A 25,452-nucleotide genomic window follows, 5' to 3' on the forward strand; every position below is an offset into this window, starting at 1 on the left:
CATACAATTATTATTTTGTAACCTTAAGTGCTTAAATATTAATCAGGGAAAAAAAAGTTTATTTTTAAATAAGAAAATCTGTTATTTTTTTTATCCAGTTCATTTATTTTTAAATAAATGTGATAATCCATCTTTTGGCCAAAATAGAACATTTCATAGTAGTCCCACATTATAATAGCAGTTAGTAATTCAAAACACAATAGTAATCTTTATATTTGACACAATTCTTACTCAAATACCTCATGCCATACATTCAAGTTTCATGCACATGCTGTCTGATAGTGCTTGTTTCAGTAATACTGCATTAAAGCAGTCCAATATGGACTCTGGGATTTAGGAAACGTTTGTGTGAAATCACACAATGTCAATAGACAGTTTCTGCATTCACTCTATAAAAGAAGATGAAACTAAAATGAAGTGCCTTTACATTTCAGCAAAACCGTCTACTGACATGCTATAAGGCTGTTTTCAGGTGTCATTTAAAGGTACAGTTTACCCAAAAAAAAAAAAAAAATTCTGTCATTGATTACTCACCCTCATGTCGTTCCAAACCCCTAAGACTTTCGTTTCATCTTCAAAAAACAAATTAAGATATTTTTGATGAAATCCGAAAGCTATCTGACAAAAAAATGGTTGAATAAAGGCATTATTTTATTTTATTTTATTTACACAAAAAGTATTCTAGTAGCTTCATAACATTACAATTGAACTACTGATGTCACATGGACTGTTTTATTGCTGTCTATGCTGGGTCAGAAAGCTGTTTTCATCAAAACTATCTTAAAGGAGAAGTCCGGTGTGATATTGACCTAAAGTGTAATGAATCATGATAGCGAGCGTGAACTTACCTTTCATAGCTCATCTCGGCTTGTCCCCTGCACTCCGAAATCTGGCGCTAGTTAGCCGATGCTAACAACAGGTTGTCGTTGAGGGTGCCTCGGGCATCGGACTAGCCATGTAAATAAATCACTGTTTTACACCATTTACGAGGCACATAGTAGCTCCACACTTCATTGGTAGACTTCCAAGGGCCCTGACATTTAAAACGAGACATTGAGAACTTTGAAAAAGCACTGGTAGTTTATTTACAAGAAGATTTATACAGACATTCCCCTTAGTAAAATCACCGGTCACCGCCATCTTGAATTTAGTCACGATAAGTCGAGTGATGAGCAGAAAGGAAACTAAACTACTACTTCATAAAACTCAGTAGCTTCATCGTCTGACATCCTTGCAATTACCAACTGTCTGCACTAACTCCAGTCCAAAAGTAACGCGAGTACTCACGTGACTTATCAGGTTGTAGTTTCCTTCCTGCTCGTCACTCGACTTATCGTGACTAAATTCAAGATGGCGGCGAACGGTAAATTTCCTGAAGGTACTGTCTGTATAAATCTTCTTGTAAATAAACTACCAGTGCTTTTTCAAAGTTCTCAATGTCTCGTTTTAAATGTCAGGGCCCTTGGAAGTCTACCAATGAAGTGTGGAGCTACTATGTGCCTCGTAAATGGTGTAAAACAGTGATTTATTTACATGGCTAGTCCGATGCCCGAGGCACCCTCAACGACAACCTGTTGTTAGCATCGGCTAACTAACGCCAGATTTCGGAGAGCAGGGGACAAGCCGAGATGAGCTATGAAAGGTAAGTTCACGCTCGCTATCATGATCCATTATACTTTAGGTCAATATCACACCGGACTTCTCCTTTAATTGTGTTCTTACGGGTTTGGTACGAAATAAGGGTGAGTAATTAATGACAGAATTTTCATTTTTGGGTGAACTATCCCTTTAATTGTGAATAGTATGTGAGTGGTATGAGGAGAACATTGTGTATTGGATGACTTGTGTTACTGTGTGGAGATGAGTGACACTATGGTGTGTATGATGCGAGATCCTCGAGGACAGCTGATCAGATCCATGCTGGGATTTTTGATCTTCTCCTCTAAGAGCTGATCCAACTCCCACCGCAGCTCTTTCACCAGCTCAGCCACCTATATGAACACAGTCTGAAATCAAATACTGGCACAGCATACTCCTAGCATGGTAAAATGCTCTAGTGAAAGTCTGTTTTACCTCATGAGACGCAGCAGCAAATTTGATCCACCCATCATCCAGAGAAATGATGAACTCTCCACGCTGCAGCTCCACGCTCACTTGACCCCCACCGAACAGCACCATGGGATAAACGCATACCATGGTACAGTCACGGATAAACACTCGACTGGTCTTCACTTTCTCGTGGTACACCAGGTATGGGCTGTCATAGTGCCGTATCTACACAAAATTAAACAAACTTGATTTAAGACAGTATATACAGTCAAGCCTGAAATAATTCATACCCCTGGCAAATATTGATTTAAAGTTACTTTTATTCAACCAGCAAGTTTTTTTTTTTGACTGGAAATGAGGCTTCTCCCAAAAGATAATAAGACGTTGTACAAGAGGCGTCATTGTGGAAAAAAATATTACTTTTATTCTTTTATTTACATTTGAACAAAAAGTGGCATGTCCAAATTATTCATATCCTTCTCAAAAATCAATAGAAAAGCTTTCATTGGCTATTACAGCAATCAAATGCTTCCTATAATTGCTGACCAGCTTTTTGCATGTCTCCACTGGTATTTTTGCCCATTCATTTTTAGCGATGAGCTCCAACTCTTTCAAGTTGGAGGGTCTCCTTGCCATCACCCTGATCTTTAGCTCCCTCCTCAGATTCTCAATTAGATTTAAGTCAGGACTCTGGCTGGGCCACTGCAAAACGTTCATGTTTTTGTCTGCTAACCATTTCTTCACCACTTTTGCTGTGTGTTTTGGGTCGTTGTCGTGCTGAAATGTCCACTGGTGCCCAAGGACAAGTTTCTCTGCAGACTGCCTGATGTTGTTGTTTAGAGATTTGATGTATTGCTCCTTTTTAATGGTGCCGTTTACTGTGATTCCTGGTCCACCGGTTAAATAACACCCCCAAAACATTAGGTTCCCACCACCATGTTTGACAGTGGGGATGGTGTTCTTAGGGTTGAAGGCTTCTCCTTTTTTACGCCAAATGAAGGCTACATCATTGTGGCCAAACATTTACATTTTAGTTTTATCCGACTATAAAACAGAAGACCAGAAGTCTTCTTCTTTGTCCAGATGAGCATTTGCAAAGGTCAAGCAGCCTTTTGTGTGCCTTATCTGGAGAAGTGGTGAAGTGGAAAGTCCAGCGGTGTGTAGTATCCGCTGGACTTTCTGCCTTGAGATGTTGCCACCAGCAGAGCTCAGATTCATCAGAATGGCCTTGGTGGTGATCCTTGGATTCTTTTTTTTTACCTCTCTAACTATCCTCCTGGCCAGCACAGGTGTCACTTTTGGCTTCCGACTAGGGCTGGGCAATATATTGCATGCATATCTCATCATTTAAGCAGGTTCTGCGATTAATAGTAAATCTAAAGATTAGTAAAATCTAAAAATGTACTACTAATCACACAACCGGCTTTACTAATGAGATACGCATGACAATCACATGCGATATATTGCCCAGCCCTACTTCCGACCACGTCCTCTGAGATTTTTCACAGTGCGGAACGTCTTGTATTTTTTAATAATACTTTGCACTGTAGCCACTGGAACTTCAAAACATTTAGATATGGTCTTATAGCCCTTCCTGACTTGTGAGCAGCCACAATGCGCAGCCGCAGGTCCTCAGTAAGCTCCTTTGTCTTAGCCATGACTGTCCACAAACCAACAGCAGAGAGCTTCTGTTATTCACCTGTTGAGTTGATTAAAACAGCTGTTCCCAATGAATCAGGGTAATTAGGATGCTTTAGAACAGCTTGGACTATTTGGAATGGTATAGAACTTGGGATTTTCCCACAGACTGTGACAGTTTGAAAAGGGTATGAATAATTTTGGACATGCCACTTTTTGTTCAAATGTTAATAAAAGCTGAGAAATTTTTTTTTTCCACAATGATGCCTCTTGTACATTGTCTTATTATCTTTTGAGAGAAGCGTGTGTCATTTTCGGTAAAAAAAAAAAACAAACGTATAATATTTGTCCTCTTCCTAAATTTGCCACTACTGAAACACAGTAATAGTCATTTAATTAGAAGGGGTATATATCTACCTTGTAAATATATATTTTTTGCTATTTTATAAAAAAATTCAGAGGTAAATAATTATCAAAAAGATTATATCAAGAGGTAAGAATAATCAAAAAGATACTTTCAGAAACAACAATGAAAAAAAATACAAAAAATATTTTTCACAAGTTCGGGACACCCACCTCCCAATTGAAAGTACACAATAAATGTGTGTGTGTGTGTGTGTGTGTGTGTGTGTGTGTGTGTGTGTATATATTAAGCTTACTGATATTTTAAATATTATTGTGGGTTTCAATAGATAATAGAAGGATCTTAGTAAACATCTAAGATTTGAATAATTAAATGCTTTTAAAATGTGTTTTTTTGTTGTGGGACAGCAGTTTGCACCAATTTGGTAGAATGGCCCATATACAATCCTACAAATGATGTAACCAAGAATATACAAACAGGTCAAATAATATTTTATAAATATTATTAACAAAGTCTCAAAATGCCCACTTTTTACAATCCAATCTGATGGACAAAATCCTCATGAACATAATTTTTTAGATGCCAAGTTCAGAGTAAATGTAGTTTAGGTGAGATAGTTACAGAGAAGTTGACAGATGAGGGGTGTATGTGGACGGCTCCATCACTCTTGGTCATGAAGCGCAGTTCCTCTGCTTTAGGCTGCATCTTCATAGCTCCTTTACTGGTGATCTTATACTTCCCCTGAGGAGATCTCACCTAAACAATATATGGCACATTTTACACACATTCATATAAAACATCTTACACATCATTCCAGAGAAATATGAGCACTGACCTGGACTACATTAGGGTAGAGGGCGGCACACAACATGGCTGACATCAGATTTGTGTTATCAGAGTTCAGGTTGGCCTGTGAGGGACAGAAAATCACTTTGTTAAAAGAACAGGTCATGTTATAAGTTCATTCTAATGGTTCACATACCTTGTATAGATTGTACTCAACAATCTAAAACAACACATACTTAAATACTGGACACCATCTGAGCCAAACAAGTTTATCTTATAGTCTCATCAGACCACAGGACACGGTTTCAGTAATTCATGCTCTTGGACAGGTTGTCTTCAGCAAACTGTTTGCAGGCTTTCTTGTGAGCCAGCTTCAGATGATACTTCCTCCTGGGACGATGCCTATGCAAACCGACTTGTTGCAGTGTGCGGTGTATGGTCTGAGCACTGACAAGCTGACCTTCTACTTCTGCAACCTTTAAAGCCATTTTTAATTTTTCAAGTTTTTTGAAGCCAGGTTCTGCACCCGATGCACAGAACAAGTGCTTAACTTTGTTGATCGACCCTTGCAAGGCCTGTTCCGAATGTAACCTATCTTGGAAAACCTCTGTATGACCCTGACCACTGTAGTGTCACTCGGTTTCAGGTTATTGAACCTCTAGTAGCCTTGGCCATCTTTGTGGAGAGTGGTCAGTATGAGAGAATTGTACCTAAAGCACCTAATTTTAACTGCTCTAATACAAGGATACACAACTTTGCATAGTCCTGTCAAGCAGAAAAAAAACATAAACACGATGAATAGGACATGTGGCTTTGCATGGTTAAACAACATACTGCTGTTATCACTTCGGGTGGACTCACTTTTGTTGCCAGCTATTCTGACAATAATGGCTGTAGTATGTTGAGTTATTTTCAAAGGACAGTAAATCCAAACTGCTATACAAGCTGCACATTGACTACTCTGAAATATATTCAAGTTTCATTTCTACAGTATTGTCCCTTAAGATGATATACTAAAATGGTTGCTGAAGCGTGAGGGGTGTACTCACTTTTGTGAGATACTGTAGGTCTTTCTGGCAAAAAGTGTAGATTTTTAAAATATTCTAACATAAGAGGTCTTTAAAGTTGTGATTTGGGCCATTATGCTTTGGCACAGTTTCTGTCAAACAGACTAAAACTAAAAGCACAATATGGCTTAATCTCTTCATCAAGTTTTTGCTGCAATTTTCAAAGTGAAGCGTGCACTTCATTCAGGCGATCAGCTCGTGATCCAGGGTTTTTCGCGCCTCAGAACGGCTCAGTTCACAGTAAATGCAGTGAACTCGTTTATTGCATGTGCTGTGAGTTTAGCACGCTTTTGGGAATGCAACAGCCACCAGTTGTGCTTCATTTTCACGGCAGATGATTACAGTATTTCACTAGTTTTGTAGTGAGATGCATTTTTGTAAGCCTGTTTTCACTGAAGCTGGAGTTTTCCATCAAAATAAAAGCTCTACTGCCGTTTCTGTCCAAATAAAAAGCTTAAAAGTGCAGTATGAATTCAAATTAGGGCTGTGCAATATGGACAAAATAATCATATTGCGATTTTTTGAACGAATATTGCGATTGCGATTTTATTTGCGATTTTTTTTTTTTTTTTTTGCTTTTTCAAACAAGCTACATACATACATTCTAAATGTATTCAGTGCACAAGCAGTGCATAACAAAACATTTCACCATGAAATAACATATTAAGTTTAATAAACAAAACTGTAAAATTGTCTTTAAAACAGACAACATAAAATAAATAAGCCATTTTACTTTTTTTCCCCCGGTACTTTAGCCTACTTTGTGCAATAACGAATACATTCATTTCAGTGGAAAAATAAGTCCAAAACTCTCTATTTTAACATTTTGAGGGTTCTAAAATCTTTTGCTTTTTTTTTTTTTTTAGAAATTCTTATGTGTTTTAATTTTTCTGATAATGAAAAAGCATAAACATTTATTTTTAATCAAATGAAAAATAAACCCTTTTAATTTTTGTCAATCATTGCGTGGAAGAAAAATTATATTCAGTTTAAAACGTTTAAATAATAATTAAGTGGTTAATATTGTTGTAATATTTTTTTTTATCATATATATTGTTTTATGTAAATTATTTAAATAGGAATATATAAACACTGTTTTGTTCTGTTACATGTTAAACCGTACTTTTATTTTGACAGGTTGCAGTGAAGTTTCTGTGTGTATGTGATGCTAGTTTTCTGATGCTAGCAGCGATTTGGCGATTGAGTTTATCTGTTCATGTGAGATGCAAATGCCAAAAATTAGCGGGAGCGTCACGTGTGCTTCAGTCTGCATGTAGTAAAGAAATAAAACGCGTCTCCACCATTCATACATAAAGAAGCAAACGGAACATGCAGGATTCATATTAAAACGGTCTTTTTGCATTTCAGTTTTCACAGACACTAGTCCATATCGCGATTTGAATTAAGTGACAGACCAACTTTTGATTTATTAATCCAAAAATCGACGTATTACGTGGCATTCCGCGCTATAGTAAATTGGGTTTTTATGAATGGAGTCCGCGATCCAGTCCGTGTTTTCGCGGAGGAGACCACGAGTAATCACGCGACCATGAAGAGACAGAAATGACATGCCTTAGTGTAAATAAGATAAATAACATAAGGCAATTTAGGATGTTTAATAAAAGAACTATGTATAGACCTGTTCTATAGGAAAAATAACCTTAAATGACTTCTATTGTGATGTGGCGCTATATCGAAAATAAAATGAACTTGACGTTCAAGGGGGGCGGGGGGGCCGTTGGGGGGATAGATAAAATCGCAGCCGTGTGCGGTTTAGAAATCGCATGTGCTTAAATCGCGATTTTTTTGCGATTGCGATTTATTGCACAGCCCTAATTCAAATTCAAATTCAAAATATCAAAAATTCAAAATATCTCTTTCAAGTGTAGAAATTAGGTATTGTAATTCCAGAGAATTAACAGAAAATAACAATAATATAAAATTGTTATTATAATTATTATATTGTAATTCGTTTGGCTTCTATAACACCAGTGTGAATGTAATTTAGACTGAGACAGTATACTAGAGGGTTGAGTCCCCTTTAAAGTTCAGGTACAAGTCAATACACTGACTTCTTATCGCAATATTATCATATTGTGAGATTACCACTCACTAGTTTCTGGTTTCCATATTTCTATGATCTTAAGTGTGTAAAAACTTGAATTTCTGTATCAGTTATAATATGAGTTCTGTAATTAGTTTTGTCCCAGCACTCAGGAATCACTGTTACCTCATAACCTGTGGCCTCCAGCACCCCATCACTTCCTTTCGAGCTCATTTTTTCAATGACCCTTGCCTTTAGTCCATCCTTCACAAAGCCAATGTCCGACAGAAGCTCCGCAAACTGCCTTTTAAGACTTGCTATCTCCTGAGAGAACACACACACAGAACAATTATGCAGGTATGCCAAAATGACTGACATCTACACTGAGGCAATCAGAGTCTAGTCTCACCTGTAAGCCCCGGATTGAGAGGAAGTTCTCTCTGCAGTACTGGTAACCAGCCTTACAGCCACTCTGTGCTGCGTTACACCAACCCTGAGCAAACACGTCACACATTAGCACAAATCTTCATGATTATATTAAACAGCATATTCCATGCACATGAACTGAGTGAACTATGAATGTACATGCACCCAATAATGAACAAGCCTCAGCTCCTTAATAGGAAATGCATAAAGAATATGAAAAAATGATGATATTATCAGAAGTATATCAATATACTAGGGCTGATCATAAAATTTCAGAATTGACTGATAAAAGTGTATTATGGTCTAATTAACAAAAACATTAACAAAAAAAAAAATCTACTGATGGCATTGTCAATGGAAATTCACTGAAATATTTTCAGTCTGTTCACATATTGAGTAAATATTATGTAAAATATTGTTTCTTGAGCAGCAAATCAGCATATTCGAACAATTTCTGAAGGATCATGTGACATGACATTTTAAATTGTAATTTGTTATTTCACAAACTTCATAATATTTCAGTATTTAGTATATTTTTGTAGCCTAAGGGTCTTCTTTCAAAAACAAAGGAATCTCACAGACCCCAAACTTCTGAACTATAGTGTATACAGATACATAATATTTAGTATAGCTTTCAATATGTATTTTATCATTTTTAAATAATTTTTTTTATACTAATAGATAAATAATGCAATTTAATACCAGTAAATGAGATAAATTGCTCAAATGAAATAAACAGTTTCGTGTTACTATCAATATTGAAAACTGTTGTGCTGCTTAATACTTTTGCAAAATCATGATTAATTTCTGGTAATTTGTAATTTATGGTTATGAAATTGGAAACCAAATTCAGTGTTATTAGCTTCTAATATCTGCATAATAAAACCAATGCTGAGAATAAGAAAATCAAAATAATGATACTGAAATGCAGGTGTGAACAGAGTGAAATGCAAAAGTCAGTGAATAGAATTAAATAAAAGCTCAAGTACTGTAAAATACACTTTTATTGAAAGCTAAAAGCATCAAATTATCCAACAAATTTTAAGCAAAAAAGCAAAACTACTGGTGGTTATAGAAGCCCATTTCCACCACATTAGAACAATATTCATGCCAAAAGTTGAAATTATGACAAGTCAATAATTCATATTATTCAAGTCAATTTTATCTCATAATTATGACTTTGAAAGTCATAATTTCACTTTTTATCATATAATTATTACTTAAAGGCTGTATCAGCGATTTCTAGCCTGAAACATAAAGTGTCAAATTCAGCTGACCTTTCATCACGATCCGCTCGCTGCCTGCCCCATAAATTGTCTGTGAAAAAACCGCGTCTCTCTGGTCAGCCTAGGGTCCGAGATATGCCAAAAAAACAATCGGCACTACCAACCTTTCCACACAAAAACAAACAGTGTTCCAACCAATCAGTGTCAGGGGTTTGGTGTTGTGGACTTTCGCTCCGCCTCCCTCACATCCCAGCACCAGTAAGAAAGTCCACAACACGAACCCCCTGACGCTGATTGGTTGGAACACTGTTTGCTTTTTTGGCATATCTCGGACCCTAGGCTGACCAGAGAGACGCGGTTTTTTCACAGACAATTTATGGGGCAGGCAGCGAGCGGATCGTGAAGAAAGGTGAGCTGAAATTGACACTTTATGTTTTAGGCTAGAAATCGCTGATACAACCTTTAAGTATGTCATAATTTCGACTTTTTACTTTTGTAAGAGCCTGTACTAACCTTGTACGCCTGCAGCAAAGCTAGATGGTCACTGTTCGCTAGAGAGAACGCCAACTTCTTCTCATTAGCTTCTTCTCGTTTATCCCAGGGAGACACCTGCAAGTATGGCAGGATCTCAGTCAGGTAACATAGTGCTAAACTGGAGTATCTTCTATATGTGTCTGGTGACTTACAAATGGACTCTTGAAGGCCAGGCTGGCAGCGATGGTGAGGGCAGGGTCCAGGCAGCGAAAGATGGCTCCCAGCAGCATGAGTTTACCGATGCGGACATCCACAGGCAGACATGCTAAATGCCAGCCCAGGGGAGTCAGAGACTCCTCGTTCGTCAGGGCGCCCAGGGCACACAGGCGCTGTTTAGCGGCCTCCAGACTGCCCTCTGTGGGCGGTTCAATAAGCTGAGAGAAAACAGACTCTAGAGGACGCTCCGCAAACACCTCCAACACCTTAACCCTGAGAGAAAAGCAGAAATGGAATCAAGTTTAAACTTAAGAGCTAAAACAATCATACTTGGGTGTCACATTAAAGGATTAGTTCGCTTTCAGAATTAAAATTCCCTGACCATTTTCTCACTCCATATCATCCAAGATGTTCATGTCTGTCTTTGTTAAAAAAGAAATTAGAAGAGAACATTTCAGGATTTTTCTCCATATAGTGGACTCTACACGATCCTAGCTAACTGCAGTTTGGACCTTCAACCTGTTGATTTCCACTGAAGTCAACTATATGGAAAAAAATCCTGAAATGTTTTCCTCAAAAACCTACATTTAATTTTGAATGAAGAAAAACATGAACATCTTGGATGACATGGGGGTGAGTAAATTATCAGGAAACTTTTATTCTGGAAGTGAACTAATCCTTTAAGTTTGCTTATATTAAAAGAGAAGTTCACTTCCAGAACAAAAATGTACAGATAATGTACTCACCCCCTTGTCATCCAAGATGTTCATGTCTTCCTTTCTTCAGTCAGAAAGAAACTATGTTTTTTGAGGAAAAGTGAACATGCAAAGAAGATCAAACGCTCTTTACAAAAAAGGTAAAACAGCAATGTAAGACGATTTTGAAGTAAAGGAGAAAATAAGATGGGAGTTTTTCGACATACCCTAACTGTCTTGAACCAGAAAAAAACTGAGTTCAGGCAGAGCAAGAGAAGACGAGCGTCTGAGGTTAAAAAGTGCATAAATTGTAACTTTTTAAAAAGAAATAACCAATAGTTTAGCTAGATAAGACCCTTCTTTCTCGGCTGAGATCGTTTGAAGCCGCATTTAAACTGCATTTTGGAAATTCAAACTTGGACACCATAGAAGTCCACTATATGGAGAAAAATCCTGAAACGTTTTCCTCAAAAAACATAATTTCTTTACGACTGAAGAAATAAAGACATGAACATGTTGTTCTGGAAGTGAACGTCTCCTTTAAAGGAAAAGTTCACCTAAAAATTATTTTCTGAGAAGGCCATCCAAGAATTAGAGTTTGTTTGTTCATGGGAAGAGATTTGGATAAATTTAGCATTACATCATTTGCTCACCAGTGGAGTGAATGGGTGCCGTCAGAATGAGAGTCCAAACTGCTGATAAAAACATCACAATAATCCACATGACTCATCCATCAATTTAATGTCCTATGAAGTGAAAAACTGCATATTTGTAAGCAAAAAAATCCATCAAGACATTTCAAACCATTGCTTTCAGCTAAAATACAAGTCCTCTATCCATAATATTGCTTTGAAATATGCACAGATCAAGCACCATTTATAAGCAAAAACAGTCCAAAACTGTTCTAAGCAAATATGATGGTGGATTTTGATATAAAAGGACAACAGTGGATGGACTTTATGGATTACAGACTCGTATATAATCTTACAAACACAGTTTTTTACTTCACAAGACATTAATTAATAGACTGGAGTTGTGTGGATTACTTGTGGATTATTGTGATGTTTTTATCAGCTCTTTGGTCTCTCATTCTGACAGCACCCATTCACTGCAGAGGATCTATTGGTGAGCAAGTGATGTAATGCTACATTTTTCCAAATCTCTTCCCATGAACATACTCATCTATATTTTAAATGCCCTGAGGGTGCATTTTCGTACATTTCAGCAAATTTAAATTTTGGGGTGAACTACTCTACAGTTTTAAGGTGGTTACCTAAGACAGAGCTGCTCCAGAGGAACTCTCTGGATCTCAGGCAGCTGCTGTTGGCTCAGGTGGTGTGTAAAGCTATGGCCTGTAAACAGATGGAAGCAGACGCCTGACGCCACACGACCGGCACGGCCTTTTCTCTGAAGAGCGTTGGCACGAGACACCCACACGTCTTCCAGACTCTCCATACTGCGACTAGCATCGTACCTAATACGTGCAGAAACATATGATAATGCATGCAAAGCCACAAACAATATTCAATGTTATCCATGAAAAATAAACATTTAGTTTCGACAGCGTCTCAAACCTCTTCTCCTTCATCCGGCCAGAGTCTATGACATACACCACATCATCAATGGTAACAGAAGTTTCAGCAATGTTGGTAGAGATGATTATTTTGGTCACACCCTCAGGTGGGCGGGTGAAAACAGCTTGCTGCTCCTCATTGGACAGTGATGAGTGTAGAGGATACACTACACATCTAAAGAAAAATTACATGCAATCATAAATACACATCATCATCCAAAACATTTACATCAAACGTTTTACATCCCCCTTTCAGAATCTGCAAAATGTAAATTAATTTAGCCAAAATAACACGGACCACACAAAATGTTATTGTTAATTTAGCACTGACCTGAATAACATACATTTCACATAAAATAAGTTTACATGAAGTCCACAAGAGAAAATAGTTGATGATGAAAAATGACCCCTTGAAAAGGTTTACATCCCCTTGATTCTTAATACTGTGTTGTTACCTGAATGATCCACATGTGTTTTTTTGTTTAGTGATGGTTGTTTATGAGTCCCTTGGTTGTTCTGAACAGTTAAACTGCCTGCTGTCCCACAAATTCTTTGGTTTTCTAGCATTTTAAATCTTTCCAACAATGACTGTATGCTTTAAAGATCCATCTTTGCACACTGAGGACAACTAAGGGGCCCATATGCAACTATTACAGAAGGTTCAAACACTCACTGATGCTTCAGAAGGAAAAACAATGCATTTGAATTTGAAGATCAGGGTAAATTTAACTTATTTTGTCTTCCGGGGAACATGTAAGTATCTTCTGTAGCTTCCGAAGGGCAGTACTAAGTGAAAAAATATGATATTTAGGCAAAATAAGAAGAATTTACACATCTCCATTCTGTTCAAAATTTTTCACCCCCAGCTCTTAAAGCATTGTTTTTCTTTCTGGAGCATCAATGACTGTTTGAACCTTATGTAATATTTGCATACGAGTCCCTCAGTTGTCCTCAGTGTGAAAAGACAGATCTCAAAATCATACAGTCATTGTTAGAAATGATTCAAATACACAAAAGTGTAGGACATTATACATTATAAATTTCTACCTTGTCACTTCTGCTGAAAAAAAGTATTTCTTTCCAAAAAAAAAAAAAAATTAAAAAAAACTTCCTTTACTTTAAAGTTGTTAAGACTAATAAACTGCCAATTTACATGAACAGCAATAGCCCATTAAAACAATGTACCTGTTTCTCCTTCTATTGTTGAACATTCTGTTAGACTGCAGCTGCTCATATAATTGCTTTATTTCAGCTAGTCCTGGCAGAAAGACCAAAACAGCACCTGTGCATTCACCCACACACACAAAAAATACAGTCAATCACTATGATTTCTATAACCTTTCTGAGAAGGCTGTAATTATTTGAAGAGGTGTTTAGTGCAAGGGTTTATTGTGCTCTTTACCTGGTGGGTAGCTGTGCTCTCCATCAACAATCCACTCCAACAGGCTTTCCACTAGGTCCATGTTGATTTTATCAAGATCCATAGCAGCCAATGTTTTCACTACAGACTTTGAGTAATCTTAACAAAAGATGCAAAAAGATATCTAATATGAGAGATCTAAAATAAAGAAATGATTTAATAAGCAGATTGTAATTTGTACAATCACTTAATACAGAAATAAGCACAACTAGAGTTGGCCAAACAGAAAAAGAATAATAATAAATTTGGACATGCACAGGACATAAAGAAAACAATCTAGTAATAAATCAGTAAGACATGATAAAATATTCTTACTGGAATATCGGACAGTGAGCTCCTGTTGACTAAGCTGCTGATCAGGGACAGAGTCTTTGACCGAATCCTTTTTCATAAAGGCTGTAAAGGGCCAGCTGCGATCATCATCATCAAAGTCTTCAACAGGGGCCCTTCCCTTTCCAGCTGTGCCACCATGACCAGACGGACGATTTTGCTTTGTAGAGCGCCGATAAGGACTACCATCTTCAATTACATACCTTCACAACAAAAGAACAAAACATGTCATGCTGTAAAGACTGTATCTTTATTTTTGTGAGACGAATAGTAATCCTAGACATAGCAATACATTTTTTACAGTGGTTCCCAAACTGGGGGGCGCGGCAAGGCTAGTGTACAGTCAACCGTTTTTTAAAGGGATTCGAAAGAGAAAAACGGCCAAAAATATCTGCCGCGCTGCCCGAAAATATCTCTGCTCAATATTACGCTCTATGGTTGTGCACAGCAAAGTCCGCTCAAATAACGCACACACAGAAAATTCCTATGTATACTTGTTCCTGTTTGCAATAGCGTCACATATACTGTAACATGCTGTAGTACATAGTAAAAAATAAAACTATAGCACATAGTAAAGCTGCATGCTTTACTTGCTTCTACACTTAAAGTGACTTTAAAGATCCTTGTTTAGTTTTTTCAGTAAGTTGATACTGAATTTGTTAATTGCCATTAATGAATTACGTTTCAAATAAATCCTCCTGAAAGTGTGTTTCTGCAGAAAACATTTGGGAACCACTGTTTTATGAGAATACCTGGTCTTAGCGATGGCATCTTCAAGGAAGAACTGCTCCACTGGGAATGTACGTCCTTTGAAAAAGTAAATAAGAAATGCGTGATGGACAACATCCTTATAAACTACTAATCTTTGGTGCATCTACCAACCTAGAAAAAAAAGAGCTGCTCAGATTTTGCTCCCAGCATGACATATAATATTATTGCCCCTTAATCTTCACATTTCCACCCATGTAACTGTTCTGTCGTTGGTTGCACAGACGAGCACAGAACACTATTTAGAGTCCCAGCCTCAGAGGAGACAAGAAAGCAGTGGATTTATTGATTTATTTACTGTATATTACGCTGCTGCTGCGTGATTTCTTTCCCAGCTGTTTATCTTCACAGACATAACCGACAGTTTTGTATCTCATGTGCCTTTTTAACATAATGTTTGTATTTGACAGTTTAAGTGCAATAAGACATGAAAGAGAAATTAGTTTAGTACTATGCACTGTGATAGCTGTGTAGCAGAAGTTTAAACTGATATGGCTTTTAAACACATGAATTCAATGTGATAGGCATGATAATCAAAACCAAACAGGGGAACAGCAGCTCATTTACATTTAAAGAGACAAAAACAGTGTTTCTGCTCCCACTTAAAATAGCCATTTTCACAATTATACAATAAATGATCTGTTGGGTATTTTTGAGCTATAACTTATTATCAACACAGACACATTCTGAGGACATCTAAGACTTATATTACATCTTGTAAAAAGCGGCATAATAGGTCCCCTTTATTGAGAAATATAGTTTCTTTTTTTGTTGGTAATGGGATGGAGTACCTGGTATATGGATGCTGGGGCAGTTGTAGAAGTACTCTGAGAAGAGCTCAGCATTCAGGGTTGCACTCATCATAATTACTTTCAGGTCTGTCCTTTTTACAATCAAATCCTTCAGAACCAGCAACAGGAAGTCACTGTGAGACAGGAATCATGTGATTGTCAGACTCATGTGTGTGACTCTGTTGTAATATGCATGTGTGCTTTCCACAAACCTCTCTTCTGTCCGTTCATGGACCTCATCCACGATCACATGCGTAACACCCCTGAGCTCAGATTCACCCTCTAACCTGCGCAAAAGGACGCCGGTGGTGCAGAACAACAGCCTGGTGGTCGAAGACTAAACACAAGAAAACATATACAGACATTAATACTTTTTTTAGCAAGCATGTATTAAATTGTTTAAAAGTTTCAGTAAGGGCTTTTATAATGTTACAAGAATCAAATTTCAAATATTTCTTTCAAACTTTCCATTTATCAAAGAATTCTAAAAAATAATAATAAATGTTTCTTGAGCAGCAAATAAGAATATTAGAATGATTTCTGAAAGATCACGTGACACTGAAGATTGGAGAAATAATACTAAAAATTCAGCTTTGCCATCACAAGAATAATTTAACATGATTTTAATTTTTGGTTTTAAAAGGAAAGCACCGATCCCGATCGACATATGCTCTATGTTCGTGCGAATCGTTCCTGATACAGCTTCACCCACAGCAGAAGTGAGAGTATAAAGGTTTTTTTTTATGCATCTTTGTGAATGGCCTTTCTTAGTAATGTGCTTGTTGGCAAGTTTCACAGCAGCTAAACGCGGCTAAAGTAAACATTACGTCTCATAATCTCAGAGAGGGGTGGGGCGAGCAGAGCTCGTTGGCATTTAAAGGGGCCATGTCTTAAAATGTGTTGAGTTTTTGCAGAGCTGATTTTGAAAATGTAAAAAGCTGTTTTTTTACACTACTATTGGGAATTTTTAACCAAAGTATATTATAGACTTGTCTTATGAACTTGTGGGCATCCGATGACCCCTTTAAGTAGCACCCAGAGTAAATGTGATTGGTATGTATAAACTGCATTACCCTGACGGTCTCCAGACGGATCTGGTAGCCTGTAGAGTGACCCAGGGCCTCTGCTCGTTCCTGGGCCACTCGGCTGGCCACAGCAATGGCAGAGATGCGCCGTGGCTGAGTGCAAATAATGTTGGCCACTCTATCCGGCCGTCCAGTGTGGAGGAAATGATCCAGGATAAACTGAGGAATCTGAGTGGTTTTCCCGCATCTGAAGTTACATTAATTTAAACATGAAGAGATGTCAAGAACATCAATTTTAACCAAATAAAAAGCTGGTTTTAACAGAATATAATTGACTAGTCTTACCCAGTCATCCCGCTAATGACGAGAACCTGGTTCTTATCCAAACACTCCAAAATGGCCTCTCTCTTCTGCCATGCAGGTAGCTTCTGCCTCTGCTCCTGCATCGATGTATAGCGCCTCGACGACTGACAGAGAGAACAACACACAATGAAACGATGAAAAATCTATATCTATGTTCTATCACTTTCTTCTGTGTATCACAAAAGGTAAACATTTTAACAATATCCTGACTTTTCCACATAATGAAAGAAATGGAAACAGTGTGCTATCAAGCTCCAAACTTATTCAAAAGTACTCTATAATAAGGTTTGGTCACAAGACATTGGGGAAACAAGTTTGAAATCATAGCATCAAACCTGAAGCAATGTGTTAATAGCCAGTATATCTGATTTAAAAGCTACAACAGAGGACAAGATTTTCAGTGAATAAACTTGCATTTTAATCTGTTTTCTACATAAAGCTATCATATGTGACCCTGGACCACAAAACCAGTCATAAGGTTAAATTTTACAAAACTGAGATGTATATATATAATTTATCATTTTAATTTTTAATATGAAAGCTCAGTAAATAAGCTTTCTATTGATGTATGATTTGTTAGGATTGGACAATATTTGGCCGAGATACATCTATTTGAAAATCTGGAATCTGAGGGTGCAAAAAAATCAAAATCCTGAGAAAATCACCTTTAAAGTTGTCCAAATTAGGTTCTTAACAATGCATATTACTAATCAAAAATTACATTTTGATACATTTACAGTAGGAATTTTACAAAAAATCTTCATGGAACATGATCTTTACTTAATTTCCTAATGATTTTTGGCATAAAAGAAAAATCTATAATTTTGACCCATGCAATGCATTTTTGGCTATTGCTACAAACATACCCCAGCGACTTAAGACTGGTTTTGTGGTCCAGGGTCACATATGATTTCAGAAGTCTTGGGATATGGCTCTTTGGTCATACAGAAACATTTTAAGAAGCTTTTGATGCATTTCAGAAAATTGAAACTCACTGGAAGGAAGGCATAAGGAAAAAAAGGAATGAGTTCTAAAAGCCAGAAACAAGGTAGCACTTTAGCACTCCACTGTCCTAAAGTCAATGGTCTTTTGGAATGGGTTTCTGTTCAAATATCTGAAATAAGGTCTGTGGTTACACAAGCTCAAGATATTTTCACATTTTATTTTCACAACAGCAATAGCCCGCTCAAAGGGAACCCCTGGTATTAAGACTTCTATGGCTTAATATAACTTACTGAAATATGTAATAGAAAACCCATGAAAGATTTAAAAAAAATCCACATTGTTTTATACATATTTTGGACTATGAACGGCACCATTATTTTTGATGAGATGGTTGCACTTGGTGAGCTACTGGCGCTACCTTTTGCTATTTTTATCACAACTTGAAATACACACATTTTCAGTCAAAGGGCAACAAGAGAAACAATGCAAGTCTTCACTGATTTCTTAGCGATAAGAAAAAGAAAAGAAAATTGGGAATATGTCTGTGGATGAATAAAATTTCCTAAAGACCCGTGTCTCCACTTAGCCTTGAAGCCTAGCTGTAGTCAATGTATTAGTATTTTTAGGGGTGTAAAAAAAACAATTTGCAAATGAATTGTTATTCAGTCTTCTAGTAATTCACATTGATTCGCAAATTTAAAAAATAAATTTTGTAGATACTATGAGTTATTAAAGCATGGTGTTGTTGAAAACAAAACAGATACAACAATGGAGGAGGAAAAACAAATACATCCTGCCCCATTTTCAGCAAGGGTACAGTAAGTGTTCGGATGATATTATATTATATAAAAATATTACATTAATTATTGATCTTTTGTTATTATGGGAAGTATTCAGAAAGTGTTCTACAGAGCCACTAAAGGTCATGGTTAGCAGTAGCCTGTTACATTAGAGTACATATCATGTATTTCCCTTTCCACATAAATAGAGAAAGAAGAGATGACTGATAGGATGATGGTGAATGAATTGCAGATCCTGGGCACCACTGACAAACATCTAATGTGAAATATGCGGTAAGTAGGCCTACTGCCGCTCTGTGTAATCTCAAATGTCAAAAGAAATAAATTTTTTCCTCTCATCTCGTATTTAGGGCTTTCTACTACGAAACCCCTAAATACGAGTTGAAAGGAAAAAATGTATTTCAGTGTTTTTTTATATCATCGTGTACTGTATATAAATTGCGGGCATCAGGGAGACGCTATTAATATGTGTGGCACTGAAACCGCTTTTGAATGTGTGTTCGGTTTTTACTTTCACTTTTGAGATTTGAGATCGTCATTATCTTTCTGAACACAGCATAATCGGATTTGGACACATCCCTAATGGGAAGTGTAAAATATTTTTAATTTATTAGAAAGTTAAAAGTTAATAGGTAACAGATTTTTTTGAGTCAGGACTACCCATACTATAGACTTGTGTGTTTTTGTATTAAAATACTGGTGCGTTTTGTCCAGTATGCACAAAAAATGTGATGAAAAATTGTGAATCCCTATTAAAAATTTTAAAATCTAAATAAATCGATTTTTCACTGAATCGTGACCCCAAGAATCCAAATGAATCGAATCGTGAGGTACCAAAAGATTCTCACCCCTAAGTATTTTATTTTCCGAGTTGTGTTGCTGTAAAAATAGCAACAGGTAGCGCACCCCAATTAGTCCAAAATGTGTAGAAACTGAAGTGGATTTTTAAAACAGATAGAAGATGGGAAAATGTTCATACTATGCCAAAAACAATCACACACACATCCAAGCAATTAAGGAAAGGTAGGTCTGCAACAGGCATCGGGTGTTTTACCTGTTTCCTCTTAAACTCTCTGCAGAGCTTCTTGTTCTCTTGCGTTATTTGCTCAGTTTTGACCTCGGACATCTTAACCATCCTCTTCCTTAAGTTAACATAGCTCTCGTTCTCTACTGGGATACATTCCTCCTCATCTTCATCATCATCACCATCTTCTTGTTCATCTTCAACATCCTCTCTTACATACGACGCCTCTGAATAAACACAAACATATTATGTGAGTAACAGAATTTTCATTTTTGGGTGAACTATTCATTCAAATTTGTGACCCTGGACCACAAAACCAGTCAGAAGTCACATGGGTATATTTGTAGCAATAGCAAACAATACATTGTTTGGGTCGAAATTATAAATTTTTCTCTTATGCCAAAAATCATTAGGATATTAAAGGCGTAGTTCACTTTCAGAACAGAAAAATGTATAGATAATGTACTCACCCCCTTGTCATCCAAGATGTTCATGTCTTTCTTTCTTTAGTCTTAAGGAAATTATGTTTTTTGAGGAAAACATTTCAGGATTTCTCTCCATATAATGGACTTCTATGGCGCCCCCGAGTTTGAACTTTCAAAATGCAGCTTCGAAGGGCTCTAAACGATCACAGGCGAGGAAAAAAGGGTCTTATCTAGCAAAATGATGGGTTATTTTCTAAAAAGGAATTACAATTTATATACTTTTTAACCTCAGATGCTCGTCTTGTCTGGCTCAACAAGATGAGCATTTGACATTAAAAAGTATATAAGTTGTAAAAGTTTTTTGAAAATAACTAATCGTTTTGCTAGATAAGACCCTTCTTCCTCGGCTGGGATCATTTAGAGCCCTTCGAAGCTGCATTTAAACTGCATTTTAGAAATTCAAACTCAGGGGCACCATAGAAGTCCATTATATGGAGAGAAATCCTGAAATGTTTTCCTCAAAAAACACAATTTCTTTACGACTAAAGAAAGAAAGACATGAACATCTTGGATGACAAGGGGGTGAGTACATTATCTGTAAATTCTTGTTCTGAAAGTGAACTACTACATGAAGATCATGTTACATGAAGATATATTGTACATTTCAAAACGTTTTTTTTTTTTGATTAGTAATATGCATTGCTAAAAAGTTCATTTGGACAACTTTAAAGGCGATTTTCTCAATATTTAGATTTTTTTGCACCCTCAGATTCCAGATATTCAAGTAGTTGAATCTTGGACAAATATTGTCCTATCATAACAAATTATACATCAATGGAAAGCTTATCTTGTCAAATCTCAATTTAAAAACAAATGTACCCTTATGACACATAATTAAAGTTTTAAGATGCCCAATCCCTCACCTTCCTTCTGTCTCACTCTGTGGTTGGTGCTCTCTTTGGTGTTGGTTGATTGATTTCTGGTTGCTGTATTGGCTGTAATGCTGTTGTCTACAGTGTTCCTACTGCTCCGATTCCTGCCTGGAGTGGCAGTGGGCGGAGCCAGAACAGGGGGCGGAGAACTGTACTTGTAATGAACAGCTGACAGTAGCTCTCTGGCAGGTCCATCCTCCTCCAGAGAGGAAATGAGGGTGTAGACCACCGGCTCTCCTTCCTGCGCAGCACTTAGTGACTGACCGAACAGGTACTCTGTAACACTGAGGCGTCCCGCGCCTGAGAGCGATTCATCTGTGCTACTGAAGGCCACGAACGGAGGTTGAAAAGGATATAAACTACCTTGTTGAAAACGAACTTCCAGCTGGTAAATGGGAGCTTCTGTGCTGCTAAACCCTGGTTGACTTCCCTTACAAACATCTCTGGAAGAGCTAGATTCATGAGTTTGGTGCTTGAACTTGCAGCGGTTTCCAAACTTACATCCCGCCCCCTTCAAATAAAACTTACAAACTTGATTGGACCCTGACTGCTTCTTACAATTCGCAGAGTCTGAAATTTTGTTACGCCTTTCATCCAACCACAGCAAATCAAGCTGTATAGTCCAAACACGACTGCTGATGCGTTCACAGAAGCGATCACCGTAGATTGCGGTCAAAGCAAAGGCCTCTTCCTGTCGCATAGTTACACATTCATCCTGAGAAGGGAGGTTTGATGTTTGGGGGCTGAGGGCGCTGGAGCCGAAACGTTCTCTGAACATCTGGGACAGGAGGAGCTCTAATGTCGCTCCAACCTCACCATGTCCACTTCCTTTTCCAGCCTCCAAAGCTTGTCGACAGCGTTCACGATCAAACCCATATCTGCGACATGGGAAACACTGAGTTACATATACAGTGCACTAAGTGAACAAAGAGTGATTTAGTACTTTATAAAAGCAAGCTAAAAAGCACACTCCATCTACCATTCAGGAATAAACTATCTGTACACATTATGCTATAATACACTGTAAACATTTTTTAAACAGAAAACTTTTTTGGTAATTTTTTTATTTATGGTTATTGCAAGTAAAGGTGTGAATTATCATTTTTAAAGTATGGTGAAAACTGCAAAAGGAAGTTTTAAACATTTAAAAATAAAATATAATCATGTTTCTTCTCATTTTTGTTATCAGTAATGTACATTAGGAAGTTTTGTATTATATTTTCTGTAAATTTTTGCTGTTATTATGTACAGTACGATTAATCACACAGTGAAAAATATTAAATATTTTGTATAAAATACTGTCAAATGTATGGTTATTGCAAGCAAAAACTATTTTGAATTAACATTGAATTAATCTGCTGAATTAACAATTTACAGTGAAACAACAGTAAAAAAAAATTATATATATTTTTTATATATTTGCGTTATATTTTCTGTTAATTTTTAAAGTTATTACATAATAACCAATTATAATAACTGTAGATGACTTAACATTATACTTTAAGTGAAAAATACTGTCAAATTTATGGTTACTGCAAATAAAAACTATGAGTTACCATATAATTTACAGTGGAAAAACGAAATAGTAAAAAAAGATTCCCAGAAGTCCCTGCGTGACACATCATATATGATTATATTTTATATAAATAATTGTATCTTCTCATTAATGTACATAATTTTTGAATTTTTTACAGTTATTGCATAATAACCAATCATTACAGTTATTAACTATAAGATAAAAAACTGTAAATGGCATAACATTGCAATATATACAATTTTACTGAAAAACACTGTCAAATTTATGGTTATTGTGAGCAAAAATATGAATTACCATATTATTTTATAGTGGGAAAAAAGACAACTATAAAAAGAGAATCCCAGAAGTCACTGTGTGACACATCATATATGATTATACTTTATATAAATTTGTATAAATTTTATCTTCTCATTTTTGTTATCAGTAATGTACATTAGGAAGTTTTGTATTATATTTTCTGTTAATTTTTGCTGTTATTATGTACAATACGATTATTAATCATACAGTGAAAAATCTTTAATTTCTGTGTAAATACTGTCAAAAAAATGGTTATTGCAAGCAAAAACTATGAATTCCCATGTAATTTACAGTGGAAAAAACAGTAAAAAGACATTCCAAGAAGCCCTTACGTGACACATCATATAGAATAATTTTATCTTCTCATTAATGTACACTATGTACCTTTTCTGTTATTTTTTACAGTTACTGTATAATAGCCAATCATTAGTTATTAACTATAAGACAAAAAACTGTAAATGACTTAATATTGCATTATACTTCTAGTGAAAAATATTGTCTAATCTATGGTTACTGCAAATAAAAACTATGAATTACCATATAATTTACTGTGGAAAAACTAAATAGTAAAAAGAGATACAAATTATTTTATCTTCTTATTTTAGTTAGAAGTAATGTACACAAGAGTGTTTTGTGTTACATTTTTACTGTTTTTTTTATTTTATTTTTACAGTTATTCCATATAATACAGTTAAAAACCAATCATTACAGATATTAACTATAAGATGAAAAACTGGAAATGGCTTAACATTGCATTGTATGTAATTATTTGGTAAAATACTTTCAAATTTATGGTTATTGCAAGTTTAAACTAATGTATTACCATATAATTTATGGTGAAAAACAAAAAAAGAGGTCCATTAGTGAAATATAATCATGTTTCTTCTTATTTTTGTTATCAGTAATGTAGAGTAGGGAGTTTTGAGTTATATTTTCTGTTTATTTTTGCCGTTATTACGTGAAATACGATTATTAACCACACTGTGAAAAATATAACATTTTTGTGTAAGTACTGTCACGTTCATAATTATTGCAAGCAAAAACTATGACCCACTATCTAAAAGGGCATTAAAATATCTTCAATACTTCGTGAGTTACAGGCATGCAAACTTTGGAGAAAAACTTGAAAAGTGCTATTTCCCCATTTTTGAATGGTCACCATTGGCACATTATGCAACAAAGATTGCTAAAGTCAACAGATTTTACTAATATAACTACCAATCTCTGTGTAAAAATAAGATAATGATGCTGCCATCTCTCTGAAGTAATTTTTCACCCCCTGTAACTTGACTCTGAATCTAAGGTGAAAATTGCCATTTTGACCTCCCTCCACAAAATAGTGGATTACTCAATAATTATTAATCTATGACATTTAATATTTTGGCTTTCATCACTATACATGTCAATCTTTCATCAGAATAAATATTAGAAAAATAAAAAATTTGAGCCGCATACCTGCAAAGAGTGCCCAGAGCAAACAGGGAGATCACCGGCTCTGGCTTTGTGTGCTTCTCCTCAACCAAGTCCTCCATCCAGTCATCACTCTCGGCACACTCTACTCCATCGTCATTGGTTTGCCAGAACTGACCTTCCTCACGATGGTCCAGCTCATCATACTCCTCTTCCTCATCCTCTTCCTCCTCACCACCTTCATAATCAGAGCCACTACATGACAAGAATACATTATTAAACACTGAACAAACACTGTAAACCAACCAACAACTGCTTAGAGTGGAGGTCCCTATGGAGAAAATGAATGAGGAAAAATAAAAATGGAGTCCACTGTTGCCTCAATAGAAACAAACTCAAGTTCACCTATTTGGTGTCTGATACTCCTGACTCTGAAGTTCTCGCAGCAGTTCTTTGACCTGTAGTTTGTTCTCTGACGTCATGTGTATCTTCTGCAGGGGCAGTTGCACTTGCTCAGGTCTAAATCTGTCTCTCTTTTCCTCCTCTTCATATTTTCTGGGCAGTGCCTGAGATCTTCCTCTGGCGGTTCCTCCACGAGCCCCACGAGCCCCACGAACACCTCTTGAACCTCTAGATGAGGGAGGCCTGAATGACCGACTGGGGCCAAAATCGAGGCTGAAATCATCTCCATCATCCCAACATCCAGCAGCAGGTTTCCTGCTTCCACCACCACCACCTCCTCCTCCTCCTCCTCCTCCTCTACCTCCTCTGGGTTTATTGAACCGTCCTCCACCCCGATTGGGTTTGCCTCTCCTCCTTCCACTCAT

At 36.6% G+C, this 25,452-nt stretch overlaps 1 protein-coding gene across 1 annotated transcript; it reads right to left on the minus strand.

Moving 5' to 3' along the window:
• Positions 1-119: 119 nt before the first annotated feature.
• On the minus strand, positions 120-25,452 carry dhx57 (DEAH (Asp-Glu-Ala-Asp/His) box polypeptide 57). The gene is made up of 22 exons (XM_073834225.1): positions 25,031-25,452; positions 24,671-24,880; positions 21,373-22,259; positions 20,055-20,251; positions 17,238-17,359; positions 16,941-17,139; positions 16,080-16,204; positions 15,868-16,001; positions 15,061-15,115; positions 14,294-14,511; positions 13,961-14,077; positions 13,744-13,840; positions 12,560-12,733; positions 12,259-12,459; positions 10,287-10,563; positions 10,114-10,209; positions 8,358-8,441; positions 8,135-8,272; positions 4,887-4,961; positions 4,673-4,807; positions 2,074-2,274; positions 120-1,991 (listed from the first exon to the last, which is right to left on the minus strand). Exons 1-22 carry the CDS (start codon positions 25,450-25,452, stop codon positions 1,848-1,850), a joined length of 4,308 nt encoding a protein of 1,435 aa, XP_073690326.1. The 3' UTR covers positions 120-1,847.

The sequence above is a fragment of the Garra rufa genome, chromosome 2, assembly GCF_049309525.1.
Source record: "Garra rufa chromosome 2, GarRuf1.0, whole genome shotgun sequence".
NCBI lineage: Eukaryota > Metazoa > Chordata > Actinopteri > Cypriniformes > Cyprinidae > Garra > Garra rufa.

Bases quoted from the DNA above. Each gene is read 5' to 3' on its own strand.
- dhx57 (XM_073834225.1), bottom strand. From the start codon at position 25,452: ATGAGTGGAAGGAGGAGAGGCAAACCCAATCGGGGTGGAGGACGGTTC. The intron at 20,252-21,372 runs GTGAGGGATTGG...GTGTTTATTCAG, and splicing joins CAGAGTGAGACAGAAGGAAG to AGGCGTCGTATGTAAGAGAG. The intron at 4,962-8,134 runs GTAACAGTGATT...TGTCCCTCACAG, and splicing joins TGGAGGCCACAGGTTATGAG to GCCAACCTGAACTCTGATAA.